Genomic DNA, 22,500 nt, shown 5'->3' with positions numbered 1-22,500 from the left:
CACACATAGCTACACACACACATGCACTCACACACACACAATCATAAAAGATGGCCTTTGGGACGCCCCACTAGCTTTGAAGCAGGAGTTTTGGCCTCTCCACGTGACAGGGGTTACTAGAATGACATGCTTGGAGCGAGAAAAATACATGCTGGTCTCACACACCCAGAAACTGGTACAGCCTCGCACTAGCAGAAACTGGTGATGGTACAGCTGTGTTGTCATGTGACGTGTGGTACAGGGGTGTTGTCATGTGACGTGTGGTACAGCTGTGTTGTCATGTGACGTGTGGTACAGCGGTGTTGTCATGTGACGTGTGGTACCGCTGTGTTGTCATGTGACGTGTGGTACAGCGGTGTTGTCATGTGACGTGTGGTACAGAGGTGTTGTCATGTGACGTGTGGTACAGCGGTGTTGTCATGTGACGTGTGGTACAGAGGTGTTGTCATGTGACGTGTGGTACCGCTGTGTTGTCATGTGATCCAACAACTTGCTCTTTATTGAGTCAAATGCCCCAGCTGCAACTTCAATTAAGTAAAGATGAATCATTCTCATACCAGGCTTCTATCAGTTTTTCCTTTTTGTATTTTACTGTTAGGCCTAATTTTACCAGCTAATGTGTTTATTTTTTGGTTTCTTAAGAGAAAAGAGCAGTGTGTATTTTTTGGGGCTTCACTGAAGTCAACAGCTTCCATGAGAGGAAACGGTGAAGAGATATGCTATCCCAGCCTACATGGTTTATTGTGGTGGTATTGACTTTCACTGATCTGTCAGACTAATAGTGGGACAAACACTCTGCTCTTTACTGGGTTCAGGCCGGAGGACTCAGTAGTAGTATTTACTTGATACTTTATTACACACAATACAAAACACGTTTTGGCATAATAGTTCTGCTCACAGCGGCTCCCTGCCTCACCCAATGGAGACACTGTCTAGACATCCGAGCAGAGAGCAGCGACGCATTCCCCCTACGAGAACACAGAACCAAGGCTGGGGAGGCCGGAGGCTGGGGAGGCTGGAGGCTGGGGAGGCCGGAGGCCGGGGAGGGGGGAGGCCGGGGAGGGGGGAGGCTGGGGAGGCCGGAGGCTGGGGAGGCCGGAGGCCGGGGAGGGGGGAGGCTGGAGGCCGGGGAGGGGGGAGGCCGGAGGCTGGGGAGGCTGGAGGCCGGGGAGGCCGGGGAGGGGGGAGGCTGGGGAGGCGGAGGCAGAAGCGGTGAGCATCTTGTGTCGCACTAAGCAATGCAGAGTGCAGCGATATCCTGTTTAAATAGCCCGCCCGGCTAAGAGGGTGTTTCCCCCCCGACTACGTGATATGACTGGTTGCCTGACGTGCTAAGTCACCTGGTGTTTACCAGGGTCACCGCCTTAGGACCTGATCGAAATCTCACACCTCGTTCCTGTTGCAGCACGCACACACACATACTCCTGCTCACACCCACACACTGTCTGCCACACACACACACACACACACACACACACACACACACACACACACACACACACACACACACACACACACACAGAGAGAGGCTCACACACTACCATCTGCCTCCCTCTACTTTTACTGCAGAGTTTGTCACCTTGCCTTCCTGTGTCGCCTCTGTCTGTGGTATGGCTGTGTGTGTGTGTGTGTCGGGGCGTGTGTGTGTGTGTCGGGGCGTGGGGAGTTATTGACGGCACCATCTGTAGCTACTCGCCCTCTCTGCTGTTTAATAAACTCAGCCAAGTTCTGGCACAGCCCCCCGCCCCCTTTGAGCCTTTCTCTCCTGCCACAAAGGCCCCCAGGACCCCCCAGGACCCCCCAGGACCCCCCAGGACCCCCCAGCACACCGGCCCCTCCCCGTGGATAAACCCCCAACGCCAGCCCCGGCCCCCCACCAGGCCTGGTCGCTCCTCGGACCAAACAATGGGAGGGGAACCCAAGTGGGCCTGTGTCAGAGGGGGGTCTGAGGAGAGTGGGGGAGGGCACAGCTATTGTCTTGGCTGTAACTGATACTGACAGACTGAATTTGGCTCTATGAAAAGGTCTTATCTAAGCCTCGCGCCTAACCTGTTTGCTGTTTGACCACCCGCAAGCACAGGGAGAGTCAGGGGAGGACTGAGTCATGAAGGCAGCGTTTTTAAGGGGAACTGAGAGGACTTGTGGGGGGGGGGGGGGGGGTCTGACCTACTGCAGACGTGGAGACAGAAGTATAGAAACAGGCAGACACAGACAGACAGACTGCCTGATGCAGACAGACAGACAGACTGCCTGACGCAGACAGACAGACAGACAGAGAGACAGACAGACAGACAGAGAGGGACTGTGTGTTCGATGGCTGAGGCAGGGTGTGTGTGTATGTGTGTGTATCTGAGGCAGGGTGTGTGTGTGTGTATCTGAGGCAGGGTGTGTGAGGGGAATGGTGCAGGTGGGTTAGATCAGAGCAGGGAGGAGAAGAACAGCGCTCTGGGTACAGCTCAGTGTCAGAGCATCTGACTGCAGATCAAGAGCTTGATGGTTCGAATCCTCCTGTGAATGTCGCTTTGGATAAATGCCAATCCATCATTATCAGGCGACTCATCTGATTCAGTGTGTGGAGCCCCTTCATGTGGTGGAGGTTAGCTCTAAGCTGTTTGTGTGTTTTGTGGTGAGGAGAGCTTTTCAAGATATGTAAACATCCTAGAAGTCGAACCCCCCCACCTTTCTTATTTCCTCCATTTGCTTGAAACAATGTGACATCTGCCACTTTGGCTTCCTGCCTACTCTAAATAAAGACTGACCACGGCAATCTGTCCACAAGCTGTTGCTGCCCCACTCTGCTCTGACTGCTCAGGTAACTGCTCTCCTCCTCTCCCCTCCCCTCTGGTTGGTTAATGAACTTGATTATCCAGGCATGTCAACTGTCAGGTCACAAAGTCATCTGGTGCATTATTGATGTGTTCAAAGCTTTACCTAAGTGGCTGTCACCACGAGGAGACAGATCCTCTCAGCCTTAAAGTAGGAGGATTCCCTCTGCTCACGCCCCAAGCACTCCTGTACCTTCTCTATCAGTAACCACCCCCATCTTCCTTATCAATAATCACTGCTTCTGTTAACTGTGTTCTATTTCCGACCACTCATTTACCTTCTTTAACACTCAAGACTTAAGAGGGATAAAGACACAGGCGTTTCTGTTCCTGCTGTGTGGTGAACTGTCTTGACTGCCTGGAAAGTCTGTCTGCCGCTTGCCCCCAGCCTTCCTGGGCCCGGCCTCTCTCTCTATCCCCTCACCCTCCTGCCCCCACACAGTCTAATGCCCCTCTGAACCACCCCCAGAGTAATGCCCCTCTGAACCACCCCCAGACTAATGCCCCTCTGAACCACCCTCAGACTAATGCCCCTCTGAACCACCCCCAGAGTAATGCCCCTCTGAACCACCCCCAGACTAATGCCCCTCTGAACCACCCCCAGACTAATGCCCCTCTGAACCACCCCCAGACTAATGCCCCTCTGATCCACCCTCAGAGTAATGCCCCTCTGAACCACCCCCAGTGTTAGAGAGAGAGGAAAGCAGAGCCGTGTTTGATCATGCTGACCAGTCCGACCACGTGTGTGTTCATCTGCCCACCGGCCCTGATCCCTGGAGCTCCCAGCGGCCTCCAGCCGACCACCGATGACTTTGCTGAGCATGCTAAATGATTACAGTGTTCCCCCACCGCCTGGTCGCTATCTGTCTCCATCCATTTCTCTGTCCACCATGGTGTAGGGAATACACACTACTGTCCCACATGTTTACCCTGTAGACGATAGACCAGTCTTGTAGTTTCACCAGCCTCCGTTACCCTGGACTGCTCCTGGATCTCCACCCTCCCCTAACCTCTCACTGGCTTGACCCCTGTCCCCCTCCCCCTGTCCCCCTCCCCCTGTCCCCCTCCCCCTTCCTCCTCAGCGATGGAGAGGGGGTTTATCTTGTGATCCTTCTGACCCCGTCCACTCCCCCTTCCCTCTCTCCATCTTTATCCCATGTTGACCTCCTGACCTTAGGAGGATGGGGAGCCCACTGCCACCCCACTCAGCCCCCCGCCCCAGGCAGAGCTGCTGCCAGGGAGATTAGACTGGCTGAAACTAGCACACTGCCTACGCTGCTTTGAGCTGGGATGGGCCTGGAACTAGAGCTGGAACTAGAGCTGAACTAGAGCTGAACTAGAGCTGGAACTAGAGCCGGAACTACAGCTGGAACTACAGCCGAACTGGGTTGAGGCTGATACTGTCCTGGAGCTGGGACTAAGGCTGGGGCTGGGACTAAGGCTGGGACTAAGGCTGGGGCTGAGAAGAGGCATGTCTTTTAAAAGAAAAAAAGCAGTGGTCATGGAGATGTCAGCCAAAGGTCAGGTCTCCTTTGTGTCTGCTAAGCCTGATTGATTATAGCTTGGAGCCAAGGAGCTGCCTGTCCTTTATCCTAGCACACAATGCTGTCTCATCACCGGCGTCTCATGCAGGCTGGAGGTGGCCGTGCCTCTCTGGCTGCTTTACTGGTGTCCTACTTTCTCCAATCCCCATTTCTCTCTCAGCGGTCATGCTGCTTTGGTCTCCTGTCGTCCCCTGCCCAGGCCTTGTCTCAGTCTGGCTGTGAGCTGTGCTGCTGCACCCTCCCCCCCCCCCCCCACCACCCTCCCCCCCCCCCCCACCAGCCTCCCCCCCCCCCCCTCCCCCCCCACCAGCCTCCCCCCCCCCCCCCCCCCCCACCGGCTCCCCTTCCCTGGAAGCTAGACACCGGGCTAAGCTTCCAGGCCCGGACGGATGTGTGTGTGCATAGCAGACTACGGAAATAAGACCCGGTCACAGATAGAGATCTGTGTGCCATATTCCACCCCCCACTCCTCTCACACGCACACACACGCACACACACACAAACTGTGTCCCCTGCAAGCGGTTACATATGGAGAAGCAGTTAGTCAGAGGCAAAGCCCTCCTTTGGTCATCTGTGATTCAAAGTCTCGGCCCTCCCTCCCTCCCTCCATGCTATTTTAGGGCTGTGGAGAAGTAGGAGTCCTCTGCAATCAGGTCTCAATGATGCTCCAAAACTAGGCTGAACTCGTTCCCAGACACTCAGACTAGATCTGGTGTTGGAGAGCAGGTCTACATAAAATCCGATGTGCGATGGAAGATGCCCTTTCCCTCCACCAGCTGCAGAAATACCTTGTCTGCATTCACCATTGAGGACGTAGCTCACACGCTAAGTAAATGGTGACCACAGCTGAACCTGAAATAGCAGTTCTGCTCTTCCATTGGGTGAGCCTCCTGCCTGTAGGATATGGACCATGGGTGGATGTGGATCCAGTCAACATGCCTTAAGCTGAACTAGGTAGACACACCTATAGCGGACGGCTCTCCCTCGCCAGTCAGGACGTGCAGAGCGCTTGCCTTTGTCCTCTTCTGTCCACTCTCCTCCACCCCCACCATGACCCTTAGCCTCTACTCGTTGACCATGCTGCCTCATTCGACCCCCCCCCCCCCCCCCCCCCCCCCCCCGTATGTGTGTGTGTCTGTGCTGGGTGATTTCCTGGTGGACGGAGCTTGTTGTGTCAGTGAATGGCCTTCAGCTTTGCTGCTGAATAATTCATCACTTGAAACCTTTACACGAGGTTAGGTAATGACTTCCTCGTTACATCATTGAAGGAACAAGCCCCTCACGTCCTCACGTCACGTCCTTGTCTTTAAATACCTGGACACAGACGGGGACACGGCAACGCTCTGGCCTGCTTCTGAAGACACCCGATACCTTCGGGTGTCTCTCTATCTCACCGTTCCATCTGGCCTTTTTTGATGATGTCATGGTAGAACTATACAGGGTAGTCAGGGATGCCAGCATGCAGTGTCATACGATCCAGGTGATGCAATGCAGTTCTTTCGAATTTCTGGTCACAAGGTTTCTTTCTCTGGGCCTCGCGAGTGTTTTTTGGGGGCTAGGGGGGGCGTGTGGAGCGCTGTGTTCTGTCACTGTGTACTGGGACTTGCCTGGATAAATAAAGGTTAAATAAATAAATAAAACGAGTACAAAGAGAGAAAGGTACTGGAGCTGCGCTACAAAGGTAGGTGGCCTAGAAAGAGCCGATGGAAGAGTGTCCTATGCTAGAATCGGCTTCTCTCTCAGACCCAGGGAGCAGGGCTGGCAGGAGAACAGAGAGGAGGAGAGACTTCCTGCGTCTGATGAAGGCTGCTGGAGAGACCTGGAAATTGAGCACTAACCTGGAAATGTTCTTTTTTGGAAGCAGACAAACTCTTTAACGGCAGAACCAGGGGCGCAATCACACGGGTATCTGGGAGAGCTTTCCTACTCAGGCCAGATGACAGAAACGTTGAGGTCGAGAAAGTTCCACTCGTCATTTGCTTTTCACGATTGAAAAAGCCAACGTGAAAAATAATGAAGAAAATCGAGGAAATGGAATGCAGGGCTGAAGTGCCAATTAGTGTTGTAGCGACATGGCTGTCTTAATGAATGCTGCTCTGTTGCATACACTTGTTTATACTGTTCCTCTGTCAGGTCTTTTTCTTTGTGTCTGTCTGTGTGTGTCTGTGTGTGTGTGTGTCTGTGTGTGTGTGTGTTTATTTACTCAGATGCTTGTAGACAGGGGCAGCAATGTTGTGATCATTTATCTTCCTTTTTAATCAGGCAGTGTGGAGGCAGCCTCTGTCTCCACAGGGGTCCTGTGATTTGTTCTTTTTAATGGCGCGTCAGGGCGGGGGGGGGGGGGGTGATGTATGGTCACCTGGCCTAGCGCAGCCTCGTGGAGAGTACAGGTCTGAGGTCTACACGTACACGCACACACTATACACACACACTCTGTGTGACTGATGGCCAAATGTGAATCTACACCATAGAATAGCACCAGTCCTGTTTTTGCTGTCGTGTGGAGACACAAAGGTGAGTGTAAGGCGATACCCTCCCTCCCTCCCTCCCACTTGCACCCAGAAACTCCAGACTTCCTTTAGACCTGCTTTCAAATCTTTGATTCATACAGATGGATTAACTCAAATGAAGAAAAAAGACTAAATGGAGAGCTTAATAGGTTCATAAAAAAAACGGACATTCGCTGTCACCCGTCTGCTTTGGCTGGTTGAATGAGGGGGGGCTTCTCATGACCCTTGGTGTGTTGGAGCAGCCTGGGCCCCTCTCTACTGTTCCTCCGTGTCCTGCCTGGCTTCTACATCGCTGCTGTCTCACGTTGTGCGGAGGGTTGACACCAGGATGGGCAGTCCTGTCCACACTGGGGCGGGGGGGGGGGGGGGGGGGTGAGGGCGGGGAACAGGAGCCCCCCCCCCCCCCCCCTGTTAGCGTGTTGTCAGATGTGATGAGAAGCACTATGCTACAGAGAGAAGGAGCGACTCAGTGGGTGGTCTGTGGATCCTGCCTGTCGCTGCTGTCTGGATTGGTAGCTCACTCCTTCCCCTCTCTCTCTCTGTCTTTCTGTCTCTCTCTCTGTCTCTCTGTCTCTCTCTCTCTGTCTCTCTCTGTCTCTCTCTGTCTCTCTCTCTCTCTCTCTCTGTTTTCCTCTCAATTTCTTTTTCCTGTTCTCTCCCTCTCTCCCTCGCCCTGTTTTTCCTCTCTGCGGTCGTGTCTGTGTGTGTCTGTGTGTGTCTGTGTGTGTCTGTGTGTGTCTGTGTGTGTCTGTATGTGTGTGTGTGTGTGTGTCTGTGTGTGTCCCATCTCTCTGTACTACAGAAAACTCCAGGGTCACATCAGGCGCTGACAATCCCAATAATCCGATTGGCTATGGGGCTGTTAAATGGATTATGATGGTAATTGTACAATGAGACTGAGCCTCTATTGACAAACACACAAAGCAAACAAACATGCATAGATCCTATATTCACCCAGTAGACAAGGACACAGTGTTGGCTCATGTAAAAGCATTTCCACTGTAATCAATATTGCCTTTTAGACGAGGAAACCAATTTAGGTTTGTGTGCGAGTCTTTGGCTGTGTCCGTGACTTACAATGTCAGTACGACATGCTTTTTAGTACACGCTGGTGTGTGTGTGTGTGTATAGGTGTGTGTCTCCAGCTTTGCTAGCTCTCTCTGTCCAGCAGCTGCTCCTTTGGAGATAAGACTCTCTCATCCACACTGACCTACTCTCTCTGTCTCTCTCTGTCTCTGTCTCTCTGTCTCTCTATCTCTCTCTCTCTCTGTCTCTCTCTCTCTGTCTCTGTCTCTCTCTGTCTCTCTCTATCTCTCTCTGTCTCTCTCTGTCTCTCTCTGTCTCTCTCTCTCTCTCAATCTCTCTCATCCACACTGACCTGCTCCCTCACTCTCTCTCTCTCTCTCTCTCTTTCTGTCTCTGGCTCTCTGTTTCTCTCTCTCTCATCCACACTGACTTGCTCCCTTACTCTCTCTCTCTTTCTCTCTCTCTCTCTGTCTCTCTGTTCCCTCACTCCTCGCCTCTCAGAGACATCTCGCCCAGACTGAACTTTGCTGGGATTCTCATGAGCTGCAGGTCTAGGTAGCTGCAGGTCTAGGTAGCTGCAGGTCTAGCTAGCTGCAGGTCTAGCTAGCTGCAGCTCTAGCTAGCTGCAGGTCTAGGTAGCTGCAGGTCTAGCTAGCTGCAGCTCTAGCTAGCTGCAGCTCTAGCTAGCTGCAGGTCTTGAATAGGTCCAGTGTTCCTCCTCTGGTTGACCCTGCTGTTTGACTGAGCTCAATCAAAGACCTAAACCCCACTTCCTGAGAGGGTCTGTTTCATGTGGGCCAAAGCTGGAGGGGGGAACACGGAGAGGGGGAGGGAGGGAGGGGTGGAGGGAGGGAGGGGTGGTAAGGAATGAAAAGGAAAACACATGAGTAGAACGCGTTGTTTTTCTACGTTGTTTTGGGGATATGGTACAAATCATGGAGGAATGGGAAATGTGTCCCATGTGGTTTTACTCTAGTATTTGCTCTCGTCTGAAGTTTCCCGGATTAATGGACTTTCCTCCCCTGCCTAATGTTGACTGGTCTGGCCTGTCTCTCTGGCACACACATGCTGTGAGCTCAGACAGTCAAGACGACATTTCAGGCAGATGAGAAGCTCAAGTGGCACATCTTTGAGACATTGTAAAATGGATATCGCATCCACGACTGTTACAACTGTACCACCAACACGGATACCTTTCTGCCTATCAGCTCACCTTGCGGACAGCTTTTGTATCACGTATCATACCCCATAATAACCTCAGAGGTTGAGTAACCCACCCACCCCACCTCACCCCCGGCTGCCACGGAGACAGGCGCTACCAAAAAGAACGAGTCAGTCATGTGAGTCCCAGTCAGCTGATGTTGATGATTCGTCGAAGAAAGGTTGTGGACTTCCAGGCGTGTCCTGGGGGTCCTGAGGAGACGGTCTACCTGGCGGCGTGAGGAGACTACGTCAGAGAGAGAGACAAGAGAGCTCTGTGTGCTTGGTGTCTGGAGGTCCTGATTACTGAGACAGATATTGGATGGTAGCTAGTTGGCTAGCTGGCACTGGGAGCCGTTTTTATTTTCCGAAGAACATCATCTCCCCAACATCAATATTTGCTCCTCTAAACATGCCTTTGATCTGACAATAATCTCGCGAGTCGTAAGAAGGGATTTCTTCCCTTCTTCTTAGGAAGGGGGGGGACAAGCCGAATTTTCTGTTGTTATTTTCAGTGTTTTTCTCTCGTCTGCACTGTGGAGTCCAGGTGGACACATTCACGATGGCTGTGATTGGTTAGAGAGAAGGGACAAAGGGAGGGAGGGAGGGATGAAGGGGAGGGGGGGGGAAGGGAAGGGGTGGGAGGAAGTTATTGGGAGTTATGTGTCTCAGCTTGCCTACTGGTTTGCTGTCAGTAATATGAAACGACCTGACTGCAGCAGTGACAGAGTGATTATTGAGCGCTGGGATTCCTGTCCTGGTAGGGACTTGCAGACAGACCTGACATGACAAACCTAGATCAGGAAACTGCTTATTGAAATTCGTCTGGACACACACACACACACACACACACTCTTCACGTCATCATCACATCAGCCCCTCTCCTACATCCTCCCTGTCCCCTCCTTGTTTCCGTGGAGATCCCCAGAGGGGCTCAATGTGAGCACGCCACCCCTCTCTCTCTGTCGGATCCCGCTGGAAGTTCCAGGAATGTCTAATGTCCCCAGGAGCTGCTTTGGATGTTACCCCTTAGTTCAGGTTCGTGGCTTCAGCTCTGCTACCTCAAACAGAGAGTTTTACCCAAATAAAAGGTCCTAACTGTGGGAGGGTGGGCCTGCCTGGACAGGCCGGGCCCGGGGCGAGCTAGCTGAGGAGGAGACCAGGTGGTCTGGGAAGACACATGAGCTTCATCCCCTCAAACTCCTTTCCATCACTGCTATTCCCAAACAACAAGTACAATGGGAGCCTAGATGTTTGGCTCAGTGTCATTTTTCAACTGTGGGAATGAGGGGTGGGAGGGGGGGGGGGTTGGTATATCTGAGATATGCCGAGATGTTATTTCCCAAACAGCCTGATTCAGCAAGAAACTGTCTACTGGGGAGTTAAAGCTGTATAGTTTCTGAAGAATCTTTTTCTCATCTCTGTCACCTTCCCTCTCTCTCTCTTTCTCTCTCTCCCTCTCTTTCTCACACATATGCACACACACACACACACACAGAAACCTGGACCAGTTGAGGAGCCAGAACACAGGCTGTTGTGTCCAAAGCCAGTAGTAGTGCTGGATATGACCCTGCAGCTGAATCAACAGTGTGGCTGCTCATTTCTCCCACCAGTTAGCCTCTAAAGCAGCCCTCTGCTGTTTGGCTTGGCCCTGCCGGATGCCCCTTACAGGCCACCGTAGCACAGCGTGGTGATGGACGAACCCCCCCACACACACACACACACACACCCCACACAACATCGCACACACACACCCCTGAGCCTGAAGCAGGAGTTGTATCTTGTTGAGCTGTTGCCCTAGCGACTGTGGCTAGTTGGCAGAGACGAGCTACCAGCGATGGAGGGTTATTAGTTGCAGTGATTGCTTGCGATTAGACATTAAAATAATGACTCTGCTGAACAGGCTTGGTTTCTCTCATATCACAGAAGAGAGAGCACTCATCTGTCAAACATGTAGCAGTTAGATAGTAATGAGCCACCAGCTAATGTGGTCGTCTTTGCTATGGTGGCGGAGCGCCTGATTCCGGGAGGCAGCGATGACCCGTCTGGGGGGTGGTGATCTGGCGTGAAGGCCCTGGAGAGTCTGGGAGCAGGAAGGAGCTAGACACCGATGCATCAGCTGACCACACCGTCCTGCAGGGCAGGGGAACAAAGGAACCAGAGCTGATCCAGCAGAACAGCATGTGTTCTCTGTGTGTGTGTGTGCGTGCGGATGCCTGTGCATGTGTCCCTGTCTGTCTGTGTGTGTGTGTTCCTCTGTGTCCGTTTGTGTGTGTGTAGAGTGTGAGTGTGTGAGTGCACTCGCGCAATAGGAGGCAGTGACAGAATAATAGTAGTTCACAGCCCTCTGCTCCCTGGGGACAGTGATATGGCTGCAGCAACAAACAAATCCCCCCCACACACACACACACGCACACACACACACACACACACACATGCACACACAGGCAGACCGCCTCTGAAACTCCACATGGACTGAATCCTGTTTAAACAGCTCATGTCAGTTCAAAAGCATGCAAATTGTGCCGAGAATAATTCCAGTCTCATGCTGCCAATGTTTTCACAGTAGATATAAAGGCCTGTTGGTTAGTGTCTCTGGCCTGTGTTGTCTGCATGGTTTGGATAGGGCCCCTGGGACCAGGGCAGTTCCAGCCAACAAGTCAATGTTCTTGGCTCTCTCACTGACATTCCAAAGCTGTGGGGACACTCATAGCTAAGGTACCAGTATGGGAGGCTATGGGGACACTAGTTGGTTAGCTAAGGTGCCAGGATGCCAGTGTGAGACTGTAGCCTAGCGTCTCTCCCAGGGTGATGTCATCCTGGACGCGGCTGGCGTCTTCATCAGCGAGCAGCACCGACCCACTACTGCTCTGTGACATCATGAGCTCATGGTGGTGACTCACTCAAACAACATGTGTGTGTGTGTGTGTGTGTGTGTGTGTGTGTGTGTGTGTGTGTGTGTGTGTAAGACTGACCCAAGATAGAGAGGCTGTCATCCAAGACCATGAATGGTTCACTATTCCCTTAGTGATGTCATGGTGCTATGCTGTAACACCATACCCCCCCCCCCCCACACACACACACACACACAAACACACACTCCGGCACGCGAACATAATGTGCCAGTTTACCTTCTGAAGATATTTACCCCCTCACTATTTCCTCTACAGGATGCACCCCCCCCACAAAAAACCCTGTGCTGAGCTGTCGAGTACCCCCCATGGGCCCTGTGTCTGGTGCTACATCAGGTGATGCTGATGGTGGTAATGGGTCTGGAGGTATCTCTCCAGGTTAGCTTGAGAACAGCTCAGCCTAGTACAGCATGCCCTACATAGCAGCTGGCAGAGATGGACTAGGAGGAGAGGAGGAAAGAAACTGCAGGACTCATTTTCTAACTGTAAAGGCAAGGATCTCTCTCTGTCTCGATTATCTCGCCAACCGGGCACTGTGTGAATTTGACAATCTGTGTGTCGCTCAGGAACCAAGGACATGCTATGTCACGGAGGAGAAGACCAGGGGAGATATTTGACTGAGTAAGAGTTATAGCAATGTGAACAGCTTCTTTCCTAATTCTAGAGAGTGTGTTTCTGTGACAGTGTCCAAGCTGTGCTCAGAGGGTCAACGCTGTGGGTCACGATCCAGATCTGCTGGCACATCAACCTTGTCCAAGCAGAGCAGACAGACAGGGCCTTCAAAAGCAACTCACAGTTTGGCCATTTTTGCTTTCATGAATAGGGGATATGGGAAGCATTTGTTGTGTGCACTTCAAAGGGTGGCTTGACTAGGGCCAGGCCTGAACAAAAGGGCTTTGGTTCAAACTGAATGCCACAAAGACCTCAGGCCTCTCGGCCATTGTCCTTGTCCCCCAGTGTACATGCCAATGTATGCAACCTCCCTCCCCCCATCCAGTTTGCATGCCTCTGAGTGAGTGAGAGAGTGAGAAGGGAGAAAGAGAAGGAGGTAGGGAAGGAGGGAGAGAGAGGGTGAGAGAAAGAGGGAGAGCTGGTGTTTGTTCCAGCCACCTGCCACAACCGTTGACTTGTTTCAGGTCCTGGTTATGGCAGTTCCCAGCAGTGCACAGGTGCTTCCATCTCCTCTGTGTTTGAAGTGGATCACAGAGACCTTTGATGTCTCTCCCCCCCCCCCCCCCCCCCCCCCCCCCCTCGAAAACACCTACACCCTCCTATTGCACCCTATCCTTTCCTCCGCTGCCGACCTCCATCTCCACCCCCCATCCAAGCGTTCTTCAACATAGCGATTGTAGTTTTAAATCTGGCGTTGTTTTGAAGTACTTGCGCGCGTGCCTATAGACCGAACTCCTAATACGAAGTCATCGTTTAACGAATTGGCGTTTACACGGAGACGATACGAATCTGTATGTCTACACGGAGACGATAGCGGTGTCGTTTTCAAAAGTTTGCGTTTTCAGGGACCAAAACGCCATGTCGTGTAAACGAACCGACAAACCGCATAAAATGTTTTCCGTTTTTAGTTGAAAACGTTGTGTGAACAGCAAAATTCAGCTTCCCATTCGTGTTCAAAGGACAGGCCCCGCAAGGCAGAGTGGGATAGCTGGCAGTGGCGACGCAAGTCAGGCGAACAGATCGGCTAGCAAGAGAAGCGAACCTTATTCGATGCGTTTATTAAGGCATTTGTGGCTGAGCAACATCAGAAAGGCCTATTTACCCAGTCAAAACGAAACCAGCTAGCATAAGACTGCTAGAACAACAAAGAAGTATAGAATGCTATTCCAAGCTCCGCACAGAGCCGGCCGATTCTGCTCGAATTTAGACTCCCGGCACCCTACCAAACAATGGGTCACCAGAGCCACGTAGAGACACTTCCTACATGGGCTCTGGGCCGCAACTTTCCATGAAAATTTATTCTGTGAATTTAAAAGTTCCGTGAGCTTGCATTGGAAACGAGAATTCTCACAGGAAACGCCACATCATCAACTCATGTCTGGGTTTGATCTCCCATTGCTTGACTAATACAGCCTTTCAACTCCCTCTGCCAATTAGATTAGACATTGGGCAAAAAACGGAACGCTGTAAAGAGTTTGTCTGTCTCATCCCTTAATGGTTGAGATCCCTTTGAGGCGAAACAGTGAGAGGTGCTTTTCTTTGAAAGTCTTGGCAAGGAGAACGCCTAATCAAGTCTCGCTAATACAAACCACTTTGCTCATTTATTTATCAAGACTGGGGACACTTTAATACTGATTAATGGATATGGACCACTGGGTAATTCCACTAGTGTGCGCGCATACACACACACACACACACACAGGACCCCAAAGCTGGATACCTTTCCATGAGTAAGCAATTGATTGATCATTGATCAGCTAGACATAGTGGCATATTTATGGGCATCAAATGGGCCCCGGATCCTTCTGGCGTGTGTTTGTGGAAGAGCTCTTTGCATAAGCATATTGAGTGAGGCTCTGCTCCTTTTGTTGATAAATAGTGTGACGGCCTGATGTGCCATAAGGACCAGAGTTCAGTCGAGTTTGCCTGTCTCTCGAACTAAGTTCTTAGTGACTCAACTGCAGCAGCATGGGCTGGTAAGGCAGGCGTTGCATGTTTAAGCTGTGTGTGTGTCTGTAAGGTAGGCTAGGGCTTGTGTGTTAATGATGGGTTTATGTGTGCAATGTAAGTGTGTTTGAGGTCAGTGTATAGTCTGATGCTGACTGACTGCTTGTTTCCAGGGTTAAAGCCTCCATTTACATTGACACAACAGCCTTCCCTTATCCAGACATGCAGACCAGTTCTACACATGCCCAGGGCCCTGCAGTGTTCAGGGGTGTGCCACCTAACATGGGGTACCCTCCCTTTCAGGTAGTGAGTCACCAGTCCGGTCTTTAGCCAAGCAGTCTTCAGCTGGGGGTGATTCACTGTCCTCCCCTGCTCTGGCACTGTGTGTGTTTACATCACCTCTTCACGCTTCTCCACTCTCCTCCCCTGGCGGAGACTTCCAGCCCTGCCGGAAGCTTCCTGTAGGAGACATCCACTACACACGGAAAGAAGAGACTTGTGTGTGTGTGTGTATAGGAGGGCCTGCTTCTAAGAGAAGCGAAGCTGGAAAGCAGTGGTTGTGTGTGTGGGTGGGTGTGTGTGGGTGTGATGCCTAGTGAACCTCTCTCTGACAGGTGAGATTCCTCACCAGGGAGTATGGTGTGTGTGTGCCACTTCAAACAGCCTGTTTACACGTCACTGCCTTCTTCCCCGGCCTCTATGTGAGTGTGTGAGTGTTTGTGTGTGTGTCCTTGTCTGTGTTTTTATGACACCCCTGAGACCAGCTAGCCTATTCCACTCCTCTCTTAACAAACCTGAACATCCCTCACCACAAAAATCCTTATTAGATAGGCTTCTGAAGCTCACTACCTTAGGGGATTGCTTTACTTAAGGGGGTTGAATTACGTGATATGTTCCAGTGCTATCCGATTGGTACCTTGTTCTGACCTGTCACGTATCCATAGTGGCTGTGGTTACAATAAATCATATATCTGACCCACTGCTTGCCTCATAACCTGCCCAACGATTTTTTCCTGCTAAGTGATTGGCTACCATTTCCTTTGACCTCTGACTCCTGTGGCCTCCCCTCAGAGATCCGAGCTCAGCTGGTGGAGCAGCAGAAATGTCTGGACCAGCAGACGGATATGAGGGTCCAGCTGCTCCAGGACCTGCAGGACTTCTTCAGGAAGAAGTCTGAGATCGAGATGGAATATTCCAGAAACCTTGAGAAGCTGGCTGAGCGCTTCATGGCTAAGACCCGCAGCACCAAGGATCACCAACAGTACAAGTAAGGAGTTTGTGTGATGCATGTTTGAGTGACTCAGCATTCTTTGTATGTTCTTGTAGTCTCTCCTCTCCTTCCAGCCTCCTCTCTCCTCTCCTCCCAGCCTCCTCTCTCCTCTCCTTCCAGCCTCCTCTCTCCTCTCTTCCCAGCCTCCTCTCTCCTCTCCTCCCAGCCTAATCTCTCCTCTCTCCTCTCCTCCCAGCCTCCTCTCTCCTCTCCTCCCAGCCTCCTCTCTCCTCTCCTCCCAGCCTAATCTCTCCTCTCTCCTCTCCTCCCAGCCTCCTCTCTCCTCTCCTTCCAGCCTCCTCTCTCCTCTCCTCCCAGCCTCCTCTCTCCTCTTCTTCCAGCCTCCTCTCTCCTCTCTTCCCAGCCTCCTCTCTCCTCTCCTCCCAGCCTAATCTCTCCTCTCTCCTCTCCTCCCAGCCTCCTCTCTCCTCTCCTCCCAGCCTCCTCTCTCCTCTCCTCCCAGCCTCCTCTCTCCTCTCCTTCCAGCCTCCTCTCTCCTCTCCTCCCAGCCTCCTCTCTCCTCTTCTTCCAGCCTCCTCTCTCCTCTCCTCCCAGCCTCCTCTCTCCTCTCCTTCAAGCCTCCTCTCTCCTCTCCTCCCAGCCTCCTCTCCTCCCAGCCTCCTCTCTCCTCTCCTCCCAGCCTCCTCTCTCCTCTCCTTCCAGCCTCCTCTCTCCTCTCCTCCCAGCTTCCTCTCTCCTCTCCTTCCAGCCTCCTCTCTCCTCTCCTCCCAGCCTCCTCTCCTCCCAGCCTCCTCTCTCCTCTCCTCTCCTTCCAGCCTCCTCTCTCTCCTCCCAGCCTCCTCTCTCCTCTCCTCTCCTTCCAGCCTCCTCTCTCTTCTCCCAGCCTCCTCTCTCCTCTCCTCTCCTTCCAGCCTCCTCTCTCCTCTCCTCCCAGCCTCCTCTCCTCTCCTCCCAGCCTCTCCTCCTCTCTCCTCTCCTCCCAGCCTCTCCTCCTCTCTCCTCTCCTCCCAGCCTCCTCTCCTCTCCTCCCAGCCTCTCCTCCTCTCTCCTCTCCCCCCAGCCTCCTCTCTCCTCTCCTCCCAGCCTCCTCCCAGCCTCTCCTCTCCTCCCAGCCTCCTCTCTTCTCTCCTTCCAGCCTCCTCTCTCCTCTCCTCCCAGCCTCCTCCCAGCCTCCTCTCTTCTCTCCTTCCAGCCTCCTCTCTCCTCTCCTCCCAGCCTCCTCCCAGCCTCTCCTCTCCTCCCAGCCTCCTCTCTCCTCTCCTCCCAGCCTCTCCTCTTCTCTGCCATCTTAACATCTCCTTTAATAATAGCTCAAGCAGTCTAGATGGTTTATAACGTCTCTGTTCATGAATACATATAAAATGTATGCATTCCTGATATATGAACGTATGAGCATTAAATATTTAAATGCAATATATTTATAAAGGCACATTTTACGAGATCCTGGGGCGATAAATATTCAATATGGCTGTTTCCCTCTCATCTTTCTATCCTGAATAATGTGTCATTGTTCCAGGCCAGCCCCTCTGGGGATCCGTTGTGGTTCAGTTACAGACCTTTCCCTTCCCGTGTGTCACCTGCTCACCCTTCACAACCCTGCTTGGATATCCAGCTACACAGGAATTGTGGGAGTTTGGGTCTTCGTGCGAGGAAAACCATTCCTCCCACAATGCTTTACTCTAAATTGTAGGAACTGGTGTAAAAGCCTGTGATGTTTGACGTGATCTTCTGGAGCAGAACCATATGGGTTGAGGTCTGACTCAGCACGCGAGAGAGAAACTCACAGCTGACCACACGGAATGAGATCTAACCTGCTGCAGTGTGCGATGGTGCCTCCTCCTCCTCCTCTTCCCCTCCTCCTCCTCCTCTTCCCCTCCTCCTCTTCCCCTCCTCCTCCTCCTCCTCCTCTTCCCCTCCTCCTCTTCCCCTCCTCCTCCTCCTCCTCCTCTTCCCCTCCTTCTCCTCTTCCCCTCCTCCTCCTCTTCCCCTCATCCCCCCCTCCTCTTCCCCTCCTCCTCCTCCTCTTCCCCCCCTCCTCTTCTCCTCCTCCTCCTCCTCCTCCTCTTCCCCCCCTCATGTACGCATGTGCCTGTGTGTGACTGGTACAAGCATGCGGGGACTAAAGGGGATCTGCAGGGCTCCATCATGGGCTTCCTGCAGTTTGAATGGCGTGACTCAGATTGTGGTGCGTTAACTCGCAGGGTAAACATGTGCGGAGCGGGCAGCCGCATATGCGTCCGCTCCGTAAACGTGAGACGTGTGAACAACAGGGAGAGGTCTTCCGTGGGCCGGGAACCATGTGGCTCATGTTCCTGCTGTAAACCGGCCCTGCACAGAAGGGCTTCTGTGTCTTCAACATTCTCTGTGTTGTTTTCCTTGGGGCCGGCTGGTGCGAGGGTAGGAGAAGCGCTCCCTCTGATTGGCTGGTGCGAGGGTAGGAGACAAGTTCCCTCTGATTGTCTGGTGCGAGGGTTGGAGAAAAGTTCCCTCTGATTGGCTGGTGCGAGGGTAGGCGAAGCGCTCCCTCTGACTGGCTGTTAGTGTGTGGAGCTGGGCCTGGCTCTGCTGCAGTCAGTCAGTCAACCAGCCAGCCAGCTAGTCAGTCAACCAGCCAGGCCTCTCCTGTCCTGTGTGTTCTGTAGCTGTAGCTGTGGCTGTTAGCAGAACAAACAGGGAGTATTCAGTGTTTGTTCAGGGAGGGCCACATGGAAGGAGCAGAGAACAGAAAGGGAGGAGGTAGAAGTGTATTATTCAAACACAGACAAGGACCAACTTTAACCCTCAGAGAGACTGAGTGGGACAAGGCCAACTCTAACCCCTTAGAGAGACTGAGGAGACTGGATGTGTTCTATCTGGAACACAGTGTTAAGCTTCCTGATTAGGCCTAACGCCTCCCAAACAGCCATCTGTCCTAGGACGGCTGAGGTCCTTTACACAGAACATTTCTGATCCTGATTTGAGCTGGTACCCGATCCTCTTCCAAACCTGATCATCTCTGCGTAGTTTCAACGTTTTTCCCCCCCACTTGTCTTCAAGGCTCCAGAATGAGTTTTTTCTTCCACCAGTGGGTTCAATGGAATGCAGATGGCCTGTAATGAGTCTGTTGTTCTGTCTTCAGACCTTCTAACGGGACAGGAAGTGGTTGTGTGTTCCTCTCTGTGCCTGTCGGCTCTTTAAGACCTTTCATTCTCTCTGCTGTAGCTCCTCTAACTGTACAACTCCACAACCCACTCTGGGATGGCTGTAAACACACACAGTCACACACACACACACAGACACACACACACACAGATAGTCACTCAGACACATGCGCATACAAAGAGGCTTATTAATGAAAGATGGTATCAGTGTCCTTGTCTGTCTGAGTGCAGCAGATAAGCCCCTGTATGAAGACAGCACATAGAGCAGGACATTCTGCTTCATTGTCAGTTCTTCATGGTGGAGGCAATTGTTTGATACTGACCCTGATGAACTTAGTGTTGGGGGGGGGGGGGGGGAGTAAGCTCATGTTTCTCTACCTGTCTCTGCCACCCCCCCCCATCTAACCTACTTCCTGCACGGGACAGGAAATGATGACATAGTGAAAGTTTCCTGCGGCTAGCAGACTCCCAGGGGTCAATTTGCTGCCATGGCCCATGTCATATCTCTCCCTCCCTACCCAGCCCTCTGGCCTCTCCCTCCCCCCCCCCCAGAACACTGGCCTCTGTACTCTGCATTGATTTATAGGAGGGCTTGTGTGGCTCCACTGTTTCCATCCAGCTGGAGCTAGCGTGCTATGCTAACGGCTGTCCATCTCTGTGCTGTCACATAGACTATGTTATTGTAAAGTCCTCATTGTTTTGGTGTCACGGTGGTGGATTTTAGGGCCTCTGTGAAAGAATGTGGTGGTCTAAATTGTGGCGTCTCTTAAAGGTCCCATGACATGAAAACTTCACTTTAGGAGGTTATTTAACATTAATATAAGTTCCCCTAGCCTGCCTTCGGTCCCCCAGTGGCTAGAAATTTAGACAGGTGTTAAACAAGACCTGGCTATTCTTTTCCGCCTTTGAGAAAGTTAAAGCTCAAACGCTCGGTTTTGAATATCCTCTCCTTGTGACGTCACAAGGAGGAAGGTTAACGCCCCTTTCTCTGCTTTGCCCGCGCAAAGAATTTGGCCCACCAATGAAAAAATGAGCTAAGTGAGCTGGTTTTTCCTCAAGATATCATGGCTTGCAAACAACCAAAGCATGGCAGTTAGCCTCGCCTCTTTCTTCCTCATAGCATTTAAAGCTACAGACACAGAAACAGCGCGTCCTGAGGAAAGCTCATTGTGGGACTGCTTGTAGTGGCTTTAACTCTGTACCAAGGCTGAAATTTGGGAAAGAGACTTCAGATACAGTATTAGGGGACCACTAAGGCTTATATAAAAGCATCCAAAAACAGCATGTCATGGGATCTTTAATACTTTCCCCACTCTTTGTGGTATTTTCATGCAATGCTTGGATATAGAGTGTGTGCGTGTGGGGTGTGTGTGTGGGGGGGTGTTCTCTGGTGAATTGGGTCAGTGCATAGAACCTTGCTGTGCTGCTCTTAGGTGGGCTGGAGTAGAGTGGAGCTAGAGGGAACAGGCAGGTATCACAACCACAACCAGTTCCTAGGAGGGTTTTGGTGGCCCAGTTCTTTAACTTTGCTGCCACACACACACACACACACACACACGCACACACACTAGTGCAACATCTCAGACTCACTGCTCTTCCATGATCATACAGGAAGAAGCAATCACAAACACCAGGTATGTGTGTGTGATTCTGTCCAGCAGTTCTGCAGCCATAACTGTTTGTTCCTGACTACTCTGGTACAAGTGTCCCCCATACATCACTCCGTGTGTGTGCGTGTGTGGTGACATCCCCCCGCTTCGGTACAAGTGGCCTCCATACACCAGTGAGCTCTTAGCTAAATTGTATTATTACATCCCTTTCATATTTGTGAGAAATTGTGTGTGTCAGGTTAGGATGTTTTCCAGTCGGCCCAGACTCTGGCCTATCTTGCCATACGCAGCTTGCTTCCTGTTATCGAGTCGTCCCACAAAGGGATACCAGACACACAGGAGGTTTGGTTTGCTATTCATCAAGCATAGAACATGAAGAAAAGCTGTCGTTTCTTTCCTGCTCTGGGGAGCTTGTTGGTGTGACCACCTGACCCATAACCAGGGCTCGCAACTAACTTTATTCCTCTCTCTCTCTCTCTCTCTCTCTCTCTCTCTCTCTCTCTCTCTCTCTCTCTCTCTCTCTCTCTCTCTCTCTCTCTCTCTCTCTCTCTCTCTCTCTCTCTCTCTCTCTCTCTCTCTCTCTCTCTCTCAGTCCTCATCTCTACTGTTTCAAACCGTACACTATAAACTGAGTCGAAGTGTAACAAGCTAAAAGGGAACTTTAGTTTCCTTGGCTTCCTGGGCCGCTGTTGACACTTCTCCCTAGTTGCTAGAAGTCAGGTTGGCTCAGAACATTATCTAATGCAATGTCCCAGAACCATCACTGATTAAACCTACCAGTCTGGCTTGCACCTCTGACGCAATGTGCCACACACACACAAACACACACACAAACACACACACACAGACACACACACACATACACACACATATAGATATAGCGAGTGCCGGAAAGAGGACCGACATTAAGAATATATAGGGCACTTATCACCAGGGGAAGCCAGGGAAGCACTAACACTAGCACTGCTGTTGTTAAGAAGCTGATCCACTTTAGGAAGTCTCACAACTTTCTGCTCTGTGAGAAGGGGGGGGGGGGGCACACTGCATGCTCACACACACACACACACACACACACACACACACACACACAGAGCCACGTTGGCAGTCCCACAGCAGCTTCCGCCCTGACCAAGCCTCCTCTCTCCTTGTCTCTCCACAGAAAGGACCAGAATCTGCTGTCCCCAGTGAACTGCTGGTACCTGCTCCTGAACCAGGTGAGGAGGGAGAGCAAGGACCACGCCACGCTCAGCGACATCTACCTCAACAACGTCATCATGAGGTTCATGCAGATCAGTGAGGACTCCACGCGCTTGCTCAAGAAGGTGAGACCCTCAGGAAGGGGACCCTTGACCCCCTCCTCAGCAGTAACCCACGCCAGAGGTCAGAGGTCACATGCGAGGCTCATTGGGGGCCTTTACCATCGCTCAGCCCCCTCCCATCACAAACCTGCCCCCCTCCTCCCCACCCCCCCCTCCCCGGCCGCCGAGTCACATGATTAGACCACAGGCCCAAATTACAAGCTAGGCCTGCACGCTCTCCTCCTTTTCCCTCTTTTCTCTCTGTCCTACTTTTTTCTTCTTTTTCTTTCCTCTCCCCACTCTCTCTACCTTTCTTGTTTTCTCTCTCTTTCCTCTCACTTTTTCTTTGCCTCTCTCTCTCTTTTTCTCCTCTCTCTCTCTCTCTCTCTCTCTCTCTCTCTCTCTCTCTAGCTGTAGGCTGTGCAGATGTGACTGGCTGATCAGAGTAGTAGAGACCATTTTCATGGTGTAATGAATAGACAAGTCCTGATGATGACTGCGAGGGCTTCATGTGGTCTGCAGCCCCCACGGAACACACAGACAGGAAGTCGTGGCAGCCCACTTCCTCTGCCAGGGCTTTGTGGC

At 52.0% G+C, this 22,500-nt stretch overlaps 1 protein-coding gene across 1 annotated transcript in view; it reads left to right on the top strand.

Moving 5' to 3' along the window:
- The window catches only part of srgap1a (SLIT-ROBO Rho GTPase activating protein 1a), a 68,446-nt gene that overhangs the window by 3,287 nt on the left and 42,659 nt on the right, over window positions 1-22,500 (top strand). Inside the window, 2 exon segments of the mRNA XM_047014636.1 lie at window positions 15,708-15,903; window positions 21,777-21,939. Of these exon segments, the coding sequence (XP_046870592.1) occupies window positions 15,708-15,903; window positions 21,777-21,939 (359 nt within the window).

The sequence above is a fragment of the Hypomesus transpacificus genome, unplaced genomic scaffold (assembly GCF_021917145.1).
Source record: "Hypomesus transpacificus isolate Combined female unplaced genomic scaffold, fHypTra1 scaffold_264, whole genome shotgun sequence".
Lineage (NCBI taxonomy): Eukaryota > Metazoa > Chordata > Actinopteri > Osmeriformes > Osmeridae > Hypomesus > Hypomesus transpacificus.
This window is presented reverse-complemented; position numbering and strand designations above follow the sequence as displayed.